The sequence below is a fragment of the Ctenocephalides felis genome, unplaced genomic scaffold (assembly GCF_003426905.1).
Source record: "Ctenocephalides felis isolate EL2017-DRISC unplaced genomic scaffold, ASM342690v1 CF-g0.4_SCAFFOLD_01170, whole genome shotgun sequence".
Classification (NCBI taxonomy): Eukaryota; Metazoa; Arthropoda; class Insecta; order Siphonaptera; family Pulicidae; genus Ctenocephalides; species Ctenocephalides felis.
This window is the reverse complement of record NW_020537324.1, coordinates 25,100,880-25,115,732: the sequence shown is the minus strand read 5'-3', so window position 1 is coordinate 25,115,732 and position 14,853 is coordinate 25,100,880. Positions and strand designations below refer to the sequence as shown.

Sequence of the window (14,853 nt, the reverse complement as noted above, 5' to 3'; positions counted from 1 at the left end):
TTTTAAAAGTACAATAAAAAAAATTCGCTGATATTTATTTATGATGGAATAGGTGCAAATTAAGAAAAAAATTTACTTATATTATATTAGAAGAATCTTCAATCTTATGTAATTTAATCATAACAGTATTATATTATACGTGCACGTAAGTATAACATACTCATTGACTATATTATTATTGATTATAGAATGCTCAGGTAGGTTATACTAGAGATAAAAGCTTCAAAATTTATAAAATTTACCTTTATTAACGCGGCTGATCACGCCTAATAAAATATCTATTTAATATTCGTATTGCACGTTTCATTTATATGCTAATTTTGCTGAACCTGATAATACTTATTAATTACAAGAAAATATGTGTAATTTAATCGTAAGCTAATTTCATGCACACTAAGAATTCCTGTGTTTAGAGAATATTTGATTGCTGTTAATGATCACACCCTAAATATACACAAATATATATATATATATATATATAAATATATATATATAGGATATATATTTATTTGATATTTTACCGTAAATTATTTTTTGAAAACGTAGATCATGATTGCACGATTGTGATCCAGGAGCCAAATTATTAAAAAAAGTGTATCATTGACACATCTAGTTTTTTCTTACTAGCGTTTTTTAAAATGATTCTTATGTTTAAAAAAAATAGAATAAGAATAAGGAAAGAAATCCACTGGATCAACAAAAAATATGATTGTATACAGAAGTTTATTTAAATCAAGTTTATAAATAATTATTTATTAAATTAATGAACAATTATGCTGAAAGTACAAAAATATATACAGAGTACTTACAGCTTAATTTGTAACTTTTTGCATCGAACAAATGCTTCATTATATTGTATAGGATTAAAAAAAAAGTATCATTGACACATTTAGTTTTATTTTACTAGCGTTTTTTAAAATGATTCTTATGTTTAAAAAAAATAGAATAAGAATAAGGAAAGAAATTCACTGCATCAACAAAAAATATGATTGTTTACAGAAGTTTGTTTAAATCATAATAATTATTTATTAAATTAATGAACAATTATGCTGAAAGTACAAAAATATATACAGAGTACTTACAGCTTAATCGGTAACTTTTTACATCGAACAAATGCTCCATTATATTGTATAGGAATGTGTTGTCTTGTCTAACACCAAATACATATACATATATTGAAAAATCACAATCAATTAATAACAATATTGTTTATAAAAAAAATAATACGTATTATTTTTATGGAAACTTAGGAAGCAATAACTCGTTTTTATAAAAATGTGTTTGCTACAAAGCTCGAGCATATTCATGTAAAAACTACTAGGTGAAGGGAAACATATAACATCTATTAAACACGTAAAATATAATATCTATTTTGATATTATATTTTTACTGTATTTCAAAAGTCTCAAAAAATTTTCTAAATATTTATCAAACTATTTATTAGCTGAAAATCGAAAATGAAAATTTTTGAATTTATCCATGTTTTGAAGGTTTCTGAACATTTTGGCTTTCCTCAGGAAAAATGGATGTGTGTATGTGTGTAACATTTTGTTACGGTACGGGAAGTTCCAGCAATTTGTCTTAAGGCACGATGCCAGACACCACTAGTTTTGAGTTTTTTGAAGAAATTGCATTGTTTGAAGAATTGTTTTTATGTTGATGATGACGTTTATATGGATTTAAAATTAATTATCCATTGCATCTCATATTAAATTTAGTGCTGTTATTTTGTCAGGCTACAATCATAAGTTTTCGCATTTATAAAAAAAAATTAAACATTTGCATTTTGGATGTAAATATTGAATTCGTGATCATAATTGTGAAATAATTTATTCTATAATAGAGTAAAGCCGATTAACATGCAGTAGATAGATACTTTAGTAAGCAATTTCAGGTACAAATATAGTTATTGCAATCAATGAGATTGTTCAATTATTATGTAGAACTACTGCTACACCAGATGATTTGTTTGCATATATTCATGCACCAACACACACATGTATATAAATATATATATATATATATATATATATATATATGATTTTAAATATGTATGACAAATTTGTAATTTTCCAGTATCTTTTCATGACGCCCGTTTGTCATCAGAAAAAATATTCTTCGACATTTTCCTAAAAGTATATCTTTTGTGTTAATAAATTCCAACGAAGAATAGATCCCAAATTGGTTTGAAATTTCTGTGTAACATAAATTATTATCATTTGCGCATTCGTAGCACCTCGACGCCTCCGTTTTCCGAGATAACTGTTAGTATGAAGGCTTGTCAAAAATTCCATTTGAGTAAAAATATACAAATGAAAAATGATTATAAGAAATGTTAATTGCAAAACAACACCATTTGTGCGCAGTTCTACACCATTTATTATATATAAAAAAATATAAACATAATATAAATGATAGTAAAATTTAGATAAAACTATATCATTCTTATGATATAATATATACGTTGGAACAATAATCAGTTTTATTCACATCTTACATTTGTAACCAAATTATCACATATTGAGTCAAATATAAAATAAATCTCAAAATATCCGCATTATTGTTCTAAATTTAACATAAAAAATCTCATTTTACTTGCACAAAAATTGTTGCAAAATATTAGAAAAATTTATTCAAACTCTGTTAAGTCTGAGTACCAATTTTTGAACATTGTCAGCTAGTAGAACTATTTAAAACCTGTCTAGAATCTTACTCAAAAAATATAAGAGAGAAACTATAAACAGTCAAACAGTGATTTTGGTTTAATATACAATACTTAATACAATAACATACAATAATTAATAGGGGAGATTGGGTGCGGTTGTACCAGGTTACGGTAGTGACAGTCGTCACAACAGTTAAACTATACTGATTTTGAGATAGGGTCCAAAAGGAGAAAGATGAAGTATGCTCGTTCGAACAAGTTTTCGTTACTGCATTGAATCGAAATGCTTTTAAAGAGCATAAAAAAGTATTTTTTCAATTATTTTTATTAATAACTGTTACATGTATGCAGATAGATCACTTTGTTTATTATTTTGAGGGAAGTTGAACATCAGTAGTTAATTAGTTTTGTATCATGTGACATGTACATGTCGTGACATGTATTTCTTGTCCTTTTTGGATAAAATTACCTGAAATTGCTTAAACAGATAAATAAAAATATAACTTAAAGAAGACAAAATACAAAAGAGAAATGTGATGAAAAATTCAATAAAATAAAACAAAACCTAATACTATACTCACATAAATTTCTTGTTTAAAAAATTATGCTTTGTTATATATTGTTCTATTAGGGAAAAGTCCCGTAATGACGGCGCCAAGTACCGGACACTCTACACGTATTATTTTAGCAAGTATAAATTTTTTCATTTCAAAATACAAGTGAAAGGGGCACTGGTGGCACACAGGAACAAAATCACGCGCGAAACCTCGCCTGTGATGCACACGGCCACGGCGAGAGCCACTCTTTCCTGTTTTAGGCACAAAATCACGGCGTCACCTAAGTACCAATGGAAGTAATTCTAACATATTTATGCATTTACATTTGAGTGGTATGCAAAAATAAAAATTGTACTTGATTGTTATAGATGAATAGTGACCTTTTTGCAATATGTAAGAATATTCATCAAAGACACATGTACAGACATTCCAGAGTGTGGAGATGGCTACAAATGTGATCAATGCAGGTTATTTTGAAATGTCCGATACTAGATGCCACTATTCCAAATCATATTTTTTGACACCAAAGTTTTATTGATAGTATTAATTATTTTTTAGCAAAGATTGCGGTTTTTTTTAATTTTGTTTGATTCCTAACTTTGTTATCTAACATAAATCATAATTTAATAAACATTTCGTAAAATATTTTTTGATTTATTTATAAATAACCTTAGGTGGCCACTAGGGGACTTCCCCCTATATTTATTACTTTGTTTAAATGACAAAATGTCGTTATGGACCATTTTTTTTAGAAATATTTTTATGTCTATCACATCCGTTTCTTGGGTGTATGATTTGATTTTGTGACTAGCCATCATATTTAAAGGCAATATTTCAGTATTTCCACATAAACAAATGTACAAATTACTATTTAATTTACATTTCTCCCAGCTTACTGATAAATTAATAAAATAATTGTTTATAAAGAAAATTGGCACACAGTGGTAAAAATAGATCGTGTGAAGATATGGCAACTGTTTGGGTAAGAACCGACGTAGTTTTTAGAAATTCATTAGAACAACTCGTAGAACCCTGAAGTTCTGATTGCTGCTCAAAAAAAATCCAAATAAGGTATTTCCCACTGAATGGAGCTAAAATTTAAAATTCTAACATCATACTCTAAATTTAACCCCAGCTCTCTTATTATTTCCTTGAAGCGTGAAAAACTTCTGTAGCGAGTAGAGAAATGAGCGCACCGCGAACTCCGCGGCGCATCAGATAGAACAGAATGTTTTGGCTGATGAAAGACAAGTCTTGGCCCAGGGATGATAATCATCTCGCAATGGGAATGTAATTGTCCAGAATAATAGATACGGGTGCCTATCTTTAGCATGACGCTTTTGGACTGAATCATTGTATAGTATTCTGTTATATTTGTCACTTCAAGTCTTTGGAAATGCTGGTCTCATTTAAGAGGTCAGAGGTAATTGAATATCTAAGTGAATATACCTGTACATATTATATCATGTTCCGTTGATTAGTGTGTACAACAAATTGTTTGAAAAACTGTTAAGAACATTTCACATTTTATTTTTAAAAATAAATTAGATTACTTTATTTATCTTTAATATTCAGATGATCTTGACATAATATTACATTGTAAGGTGATGCTCGTAATGCATTTAATACCATTAATAAACAAACCATAAATCTAGCTTATATGTAATAGGTTCCAAGACAAGCAGCATTAATATTTCATAAAATCTTGAGTTCTTTACATAATGAAAATATATTAATATTTTGTCAGAATAATATGTTATGTTAATCTTTAGGCGCGATATTTTTAATTTGAAAATGACATAACAAATTATTTTAAAAAAATACATAATCCTTGACTATACGAAAATTAAAAGATTAAAAGATTCTTATGTAGGACAAAATAAGAAATTTTGCAAAGTACCTATTTAACAAAACTAGTTGTGCTATTTTTCCCTAAGGCAAGTTGCATGATTTATCGGACATGTATAAATAATCGACTTATAATAATGTTCCAAGACATGCGATATTAACAGTGGTGTTGTGCTAATATTTTTTTTGCCGGAACGCTAAAATTTAAAATCCGGTTCATAAACCGGTTAAAAAAATTTGATAAATTTCGATAAGAACTCACAAATGTAATATTTTGACTTATTATATAATTATCTATTATCTGTATATAATATCTATTATATACAGCTAGTCTATACATTAAATTGTACAAGTATGAGGGAATCATTGAGTACATAATTTATATTCTTCAATGACATTAATCATATTTATTCTGGTTATGATATAAACGTACTCAAGATTTATTACAATACTTTATAAGACTTATCTTAATAATATGATAGATAACCTATTACCTATCATACTATACTATTATATATTATTGTATATCATATATAGATATCTATTATCTATCATACCGTGAGATACCTATACCGTCATTAACTTATTATATACCCTACATAGCTTTTACTTCTTATAAATACTACTGTCTAATTTATATATTCTATTAATAATATGATAGATAACCTATTACCTATCATACTATACTATATTATTGTATATCATATATAGATATCTATTATCTATCATACCGTGAGATACCTATACCGTCATTAACTTATTATATACCCTACATATCTTTTACTTCTTATAAATACTACTGTCTAATTTATATATTCTATTAATAATATGATAGATAACCTATTACCTATCATACTATACTATATTATTGTATATCATATATAGATATCTATTATTATCTATCATACCGTGAGATATCTATACCGTCATTAACTTATTATATACCTACATACCTTTTACTTCTTCTAAATACTACTGTCTAATTTATATATTCACCTATATTATATAGGATTACCTTACGCCCTATGTATTATCTCCACCTTTTATATATATTATCTATTGTCTATACCGGGAATTGAACCCGGGACCTCCGCGTGGAAGTCGCGCACCTTAGCCACTACTCTATCGGGTACTCCCATTAATAATATAATATGGGACGCACTGTTGTTTCCGCGAATCATTTTCTAATTAATTAGATAATTAATACTGAGGTGGCGCGACGACACGCAAAATAAGACGGTTGATTGTAACGTTACGGTGGTGTAGTGGTTAAGGTCGTCGCGTTCCACGCGGCGGACCCGGGTTCGATTCTTGGTAGGGTTAATGTAGCGTGTAAAAAATATAGGTAATAGGATATATAGTAGATATAGGTTAGGTGTATTCGGTGTACAATGTAGAGATTTGAGAGTATGTGATGAAATATAGCGCATGGTATATAGATGTAAGGCATGTAGTCTAGAATGCAACGTATAGGCATACGTAAGGCTATAGAAATACACGAATAGAACCTATGATGTAGGTGTTAGCGTATAAGAAATGCGAATTTATATAAGATTTAATTTATAAATATTATTTTTTCTATAAGAAATTTTATCTCGATATTAAATATCTAAAATATCCGTTAAGGCGTCGATTACACCTTACTGCTGCCTTTACCGTTAACACTTCATAAAAAATTAATTACTTGCTTTTTTAAACGATTGTGTGCACTATGCGACAATAGACATAGAACTATAAATTTTATTAAATGCTTGAGTAACTTGTGCGGGCTGAATTTCTTAAGGGGGTATTCTACTGTAGAATTTTGAAAAAATCGAAAAAAATTTTTTTTCATATTTTCAAAGTTTATTTATTCAGAAATATGTCATTAAAAGAATTTTTCAAAATCACTATTATTTCCTGAGTTATATCCGTTTAAGTGACGTGGCCTCGGTTTGGGTCCGACCGAGTCTCAAAACTTTGAACGCGTTTTTCTCGGAACTACTTTTTTCGAGCTGGCGGTAAGGATATCTCGAGTTCTGAACCGATTTACTTCAAATTTGGAGAGGATCTTCTCTATACATCGCTTTATCGCATGGACCTTTCCCAAAACTATAACTTTTCATTTAGTATTTTTAGAAAATTCGGAATTGTTAAAAAAAAATGAAAAAAAATTTTTTTTTCAAACTGTCGCCATTCAAACAAAAAAAATTTTTTTAACTTATCCAGATTCATACGATAGCGGCATCTATAATAATTAAGAATCCATCTATTTTTTATGTTTCGGATCACCAGGAGGTGATCCATGCACCATGCACCCCAGGACGCCCTCTTTTTTTTGAGCCCCCACTTTGACTGCTCATAACTTTGTGAATTCTATTTTTTTTTAAATCGATAGTAAAAATATTATTTGTTTCCTTTATACAACGCTTCAAAAACCGGCCAAAATTCATGCTTCTACAGTAGAATACCCCCTTAAGGTGTTCTTAGTCTCGCAACTTACTGAATTCTAAAAATTCTAAATTTAAAAATATAATATAAAAATTATTATACCGCTATCTGGAAGGGATGGCAATTTATAAATATACAGACTAATATATACAGAATTTGGAATTTTTCTATAATCCGTAATATTGAGAAAGTTTGCATTAGACCTAAAAAGGGATCCGTATTTACCTAAGCTATGGAAATATATATGGAAAAATTGATCATAATATGTTTATCGAATTTTTAACAGTATTTACAAATTATATTCAAATCACCCAAAGCAAGTGGGTTAAAGTCGTGTAATTTTTTAATTTGCCTCCCCCCTCTGAATTTAAAAATGGATTTTTCTGTGGGGCGTGCGCCCCACGTTGGGAATTACTAGTCTAGGAGTACAATTTTTTAATCTATCAAAATAATCGAGTGATCATCAATTCCACAGAACCTTCATCAGATTTTCAAAAGATCAAAGTTTTTATGAATATGCATACAAATCTCAAATTGTAGGCCGAAATTGAGACGATAAGTCTATTGAAATATCAGGGTAACTCTTTTGCTATAAATTGTCAACTAATTTACCACTAAATAAATGTCAATAAAACAATGATTAAAAAAATTACCAATAGATCTTGGATTGTAAAAATTTACAAGCGATCGAACGGCTTATATTTTTGCCTTAGATGGCAAAAAATTCATCGAATTATTAAAATATTATTTTTTTTAAATTTAATTAAAAGCAAAAGAGTTCTTATGCTTTTGTATTTATAGAATTGCTTTTTCGCTTCAATCAATTTCCATTATATGAATGTCTTAAATTATTTATTTTATTCGATTAACGCCCGCTATGTCCGAAACAAGTCCAACTTATATCCGCAATATTAGGGTGTCAGACACTTTTCGGTCTTAAAGTAACATATGTGAAATTTGAAATACACTACTGTATTGTAATTAATATTTCAGTTCATACACCTCAATTTGTTACTAAATTAAAAACGACTTTGATAAAACCAGTGGTGTTGTGCTAATATTTTTTGCCGGAACGCTAAAATTTAAAAACCGGTTCTAAAACAAGTTTTCATGTTTTTTCCGGTTCCGTTCGAAAAGGAAAGAAACAAAAATTATTACAAAAACTCATTTTGTGCACATGTATGTATGTTTATTACAATAATAACATTTAATAAAAATTAGTTGAATAATAACGTATAAAATTTACTTATTAAATCATTTTCTGTATGTAGCGATTTTTTTATATTTTTTCTTGCCGGAACGCGTTCCGCCTGAAAATGATTTGCTGGAACGACGTTTATTACAATAATAAGAACATTTAATAAAAATTAGTTGAATAATAATTCATAAAATATACTTATTAAATTATTTTCTGTATGTAGCGATTTTTTTATATCTTTTTTTCCGGAACGCGTTCCGCCCCAAAAATGATTTGCCGGAACGACGTTCCGGCGCGTTCCGGCTCGACAACACCACTGGATATTAATTATTATTATATTATAAGTTCTTCGTAAATTATAGCTTCTCTATATAAAATGAAATTTTAGTTGAAACACCAGGCGTAATATTTTTAATTCAAATATAACTAATAATATATTCAAATTAATTAAAAAAAACAAAATTTTTGAAAAATACACTCAAATTAAGAGTATTATAAAATTCAACAAAAAAGATATTTTTGAATAGTACCTGCTGTAGGGCTACTTATGCTGTGAGAAACAATTGCAAATTATTCAATTTTGAACAAAGTTTTTTATTACACATTACTGAAACACGAACACGCCTAATACACAGAGAATTTTCTAATAGCGCAGCCGAACAATCCAAATTTTAATTAATTTTTATAATTGAACTTCCAAACAAAGATTTATTAAAATCTTCGATATTTTTTGTAAGAATCAATTACGAACGAAGAAACGACCTGGCCTTTGTTCAAAACTAACCAGCATGATTCCTAAATAATATCTTTCGAAAAACTTTTTAAAATCGATTCATGATTTTTAGCTGAAACGTGGATAAAAAATTTCACTCTTCTGTTAATTAGAAAGAATCGGTTCAGCCGATCATATTAAAAAGCTAACCAACGCAAATACTTATCAAATCTCATCGAATGGCTCTAAGTTTTTTGAAATCGGCTTATCCGTTTTTGAGAAAACATCGATGAATAGTCCAATTTTAACCAACATAAAAAAATACGGCTCATTTTTTCAAACTTTGATAAATTTCTAAAATTAAATGACTTGTAGAGACGTAACGTAATATTTTAGTATGATCTATAAGGATCGTCAAAAAAATTTCATAAAAATTATTTACGAAAAAACGATCGGTAAAAAATGAAACAATTAATTCCAAATAAAAACGAAACCACTCAAGTTTGATCAAAGACTTGTCAGTCACAAATTATTAATCCGGAGGAAAATTATTATTCTCTTTTTATAAGTTAATTATGCTGCACTACGTTTCACATAATTCTGCATTTTTTACGATTTTTATAATTATGCACAACAGAAGAACAATGCATAAACTTTTGTCATAAACATGTTTTTGAATTCAGATTACGCGCCTACTTTATTTTTGAATATCATACTAAAAATAATATCATATACACTCTCAAAGCCAATGTGTACCGACTCCAAGTTGAATATTTATATTCAAATTGAATATTTTCCTGGCAAAATAATTTTAAAACAACTTTTTGATATTCGCAATATTTTCTGTCAGCTTGTTAACGATGCGATTCACATATTTGCATATGCATCCACTCTAGCGTGGATATAAATACTTGAACATACAGGAATAAAATTGAATACAATGTTGAACACTAATAAAATGCTCCAGAATGTCTCGGGCTTTGTTATTTTATGGGGCGGTTCTCCTTAACAAACACCTTTCCTTACATATTGCACCTGATGCCGAGCGCAGGAGATAACGACAAGACGAAGAAAATACTAGGTAGTACTACCGAACCAATGGAGCAAAGAAACTTTAAATACACATTTTCCATGATTGGCTACTACCTTTAGTTATTTTAGATGATTTAAAAGATATAAAAAGAATTTTACAATGTTGCTTATCTACGATTTTAATTCCAATTTCGTATAGCCTTTAATTTTTGTATTTTAGTGTAAGATATCTTTCTATGTTATTTTAATTTTTTTAGTGTGTATATAATCAATAATTTGATAGATAGATTGTTTAGAAACAAACGGCGATGTTTAAAACTCCATAACATAAGTATTTGCTTTAGTTGTTTTTTTTTAGTTGTGAGCACTGTTATTTAGTTTACCAAACCTTAATATAACTTTTAAGGTTACGTTTTGAGTAGATTTTAAATGTTTTTTCATATAACCTCTATAAAAGCTTATATGTGGGTGAGGTTAAAATATCCAACTGAACCATTATCCTAGAAAAGTTGTAAACAATGAAAAATATTAGATAGAACAGTAAAAAAGTTAACAAAATCAATTTTACAAGAGATGAGTTAAATAAATGCATATTCTAATCATGCTGATGATTATTTCTGATGCAATACTAGATCAAGGTTGTGTACAGTGATATCTATGTAAAAAATGTGCCCATGAAATTTATATTCTGCATTGGTTGAATAATGTAGCTAATATTTCGTAAAATCCATTAAATTTGAAAAAAAGACATTGAACCTATTTGCACAAAAGCTGTCCATTTTCACCCAGATGTCCTTGGCCTTTTCTTTTCATGATAGTCCAGTCATTATAGTAAGTTCACCTGAAAATTCGAGATAGTGAGCTGGTATAGGTAGAGTGTAATTACCATATGTAGGTTTTGAGACAACTCTAGGGTGTCAATATACAAGTATTTACAGTCTTACAGCTGGGTATCTCGAACTCCAAATGTCTTATCTAATTTAAGCTTAAATTACTGGACTATGGGGTACAAAAAGTTAGGTGACAAATTTTTTAAAACAGAAAAAAAACTTATTTTTACAATCATAGATTAGATCTGAGTTTTACTGAACATAGTCAGATAGTTGTTTGGTTGATATGTGTAATTTGTTGTAATATAATTGATTTGATTTTCATAACATAATTGCTCAATTTTTTTTTTCAATCTCAAATTAATTCCCAAAATAAAAACCTTTCACTTCTGGAATATTTTAAAGAAGTTTTACGTTAGAATAGATGAACTTGTATCTAGAAAGTACTCTAAAAATAGTACAAATTTATTTTATTAATATTATTTTTTAAATAGCAATTAGATAAACTCTCATAGCTCTTTGATATGTTGTGATGTTATTTTTACTACCTAGCATTATTAGATGGCTTACCTATATGGTTGTGTTTATTTGTAATCATTTATGTATATTTTTAAGTGAGAACGAATATCATTACTGCTTGATATTAGGTTGTACAAATGAAGGATTTGAACTCTGTACTGTTTGGTTGCAAGACCAAAAACCGTACTACAGCATCATGAATACCCCGATTCTTATATTTAACTACAAAAAATATATTGCATTGTCATCCTTACTATTGTATTATAAGTCTAATTTTATTAATTTTTTATCACATTTCAATCAAAATATACATTCTAAATAAGTTATAGAATAGATTCCACAATACTAAAATCAAGTTCAAAATAAGATAAAATACTTCAAATAAAATATTAGACTTAAATTTTATTTCCTTCAAAATATTGACTCTCATTAAGCTGACAAATATATTTATGATTCCCTGAATGAAAGAACAACGCAAATACTACTAAAAATACTCCCAAGAAAATTGATTTGAACTGAAAAAGCTTATAAAATAAATATATGTATATGTGTAAACACAGAGCAGAAATAAATAAAATAATCTTTCACTAAAAGGATTAAGTATAAAATCACACATTTCGATTTGGATTATTTGGTTTCACACTTCGAGACATGAGCTTTCATGTGTTGTCATACGGAAATATTGCAAAAGTTATAGAATAATGGAGTTTTTTGATCAATCTCGAAATGAATTGCACTGCGAAATAAAACTAAAAACAAGCAAAATAGTAAATCATATTATATATTGAAAAAATACTCACACGTGGCGTATTTATATGAAATAGTCTTTTACCAAAGCTAGCTTTTTTGTTTTTGCTGATTCAGTGCAGCTACTTAAATTCTAATTAACATTTCTAATTTCTTATAATTTTCAAACAGCAATTTCTTTACCTTGGGTAGTTTTTAAACTAGTTTTAAGATAGTTTACCTGTTCGTGCAATATTTAACATCGTAGCCGATGTAATAAATCACTCTCTACGAGACAACCTACTTAACGTTTGTTTTGTAATTTGAGAATGTAATTTTCAAAGCAATTCTTTGACCACATTGAAAACGTCGTAAAGCTATTGTTTAAAATAATATTAGAACAGCCAATCAACTTTAATTAAAATTTATTAATATTTTAACAAATAATTATAAAACTCTAATGGTGGACAGGTAAACTGGTGGATAGATGATTATGTAGATTTACAGGTAAACAGGTAAACAGATGAACAGTAAGATATAAAATTATGTTGAGAGGTAATAAGATAAAGAGTTAGACAGTTAGACAGTTAGACAGATAGATATGGTGCTATATTGATAGGCGCACAGGTAGGCAGGTAGTCAAGTAAACTTGTGGACTAGTTCATTTTATATTACATAAAATGTTTGTAGTAGATACTCATAAAATATATAATATTAAAACTAACTCTTTAAATAATAAACTTTTATAAAATTTTATTACAACTAAATTTTTATGGATAATAAAAGTTTAATATGCATGTATAGAATGGAAAATTAATAATAACATTATATGGAGATAGTAAATTACGGAGTATAGTTTTTATTTCTGGCACAACTCAACTAATATTAAAACAAGCATCACTTGTTTTTACGACTTGAAGGAAATTAAATATGATGCATTATGAAATTATACTCTTTTTGTCATTATTATACTTCATAATTTGAATTGCATTTGAAATAAAACAAAAGCAAATGAATATTTCAAATATTTGTTTCATACTATAGTTTACAGTTTATGCATACGAAATGACGTCCGCGTGGATTAATGATGAAAACTATATTTTTTCAGTCAAAATTTTCAATACCTACTTCGGACAGCCTGATGTCAAGAATTATGAATATCGGTTTTTACTTGACAGTATAGATTGCTGCATTAATAAAAAAAAATTATCAGTATTGCAGAAATAGTAATAAAGTCAACAAATAGAGATAAGTCAACCATTGGGTTGCCTTGTGGAAAGCAAAGTATAGTTAAGTCAAACATTACAACTGCTTATATGACTTACATTCTAATCTCTGTTCAAATAAATCCAGAAACAATATACCAAAATAATAAAAGTAAAGAATCAATTCCGGAAATATGTATTTTGATAGTGAATATAACTCTGGCAATCCTGTTTCAATTTTATTAAAATAATAATCATACTTCGATTCGAGCAAAAACTATTTAATGGCAAATTTCTCCGGTAGATTGTTTCATTAATTATCATTTTATGTTACTTTTCATTTTATATATCATTGGCAAAAATTCAAAATTGAAAATAATGTGTTCATTTGTAACATGACTGGCATGTGTTAGATTTCGGATTATCTAGCAGCTTGAACGTTTTACGAGCAATAAACAAAATCCGGGTAAGAACGTATGAAGAGGGCTATGAAACTATTTAATAATGCTCTAATAAATCTTCCTAAATTCAGATATAAAGACCAACCTCTTAGTCAAATATAACTAGTTATATAATATATCAATATTTAATAACCATAGTAGTAATAATAATGCATAGTGGTCAAGATTTGACCAAGGCTTTTTCTATTTAACCCGGGACCCTTCGGGGTAGGGGATACAATGATATGAGTATAAAATGGGAACTAGCAAATGTAATGAGAAAAGAAGGTTGTAGAGTAAAGATCAATATATCATAAACTAAATAGTGGTTTTATTCACATATCTTATGGTAATGGAATATTTATAATTTACAGTCCGCTTATATCAAATTAATCATAGTAATCCTCACCACATAGTAAGGTGGGGTACAAAGCTTGCATTTTGTCTTCGAGCAATTATATTGTCAAAAAAAAACCAAACCAATATCACAACAAATAACACATATCGAACAAACAAATATCGGACCATGTTCAGTGAAACTCCTAGTGTAACATCATTGTGAAATGTGTTTTTTTTTGCTAATTGGCAAAAAAATTTCACTTGGTTGTTTTTAACCTATAGGCGGGGTAAAATGAGATGGCCAGGAAACAAACAGATCCAAAGCACTATTTGCAATTTTAAAAGAATTTTA

The 14,853-nt window shown here is 28.2% G+C and overlaps 1 protein-coding gene across 1 annotated transcript in view; it reads left to right on the top strand.

The window, feature by feature from the left end:
• Positions 1–4,189: 4,189 nt before the first annotated feature.
• Positions 4,190–14,853, top strand: part of LOC113366989 (nitric oxide synthase-like) — a 107,896-nt gene continuing 97,232 nt past the window's right edge. Inside the window, exon 1 of the mRNA XM_026608628.1 lies at positions 4,190–4,204. Coding sequence (XP_026464413.1) covers positions 4,190–4,204 — 15 coding nt within the window. The remainder of the gene's footprint in view (positions 4,205–14,853) is intronic.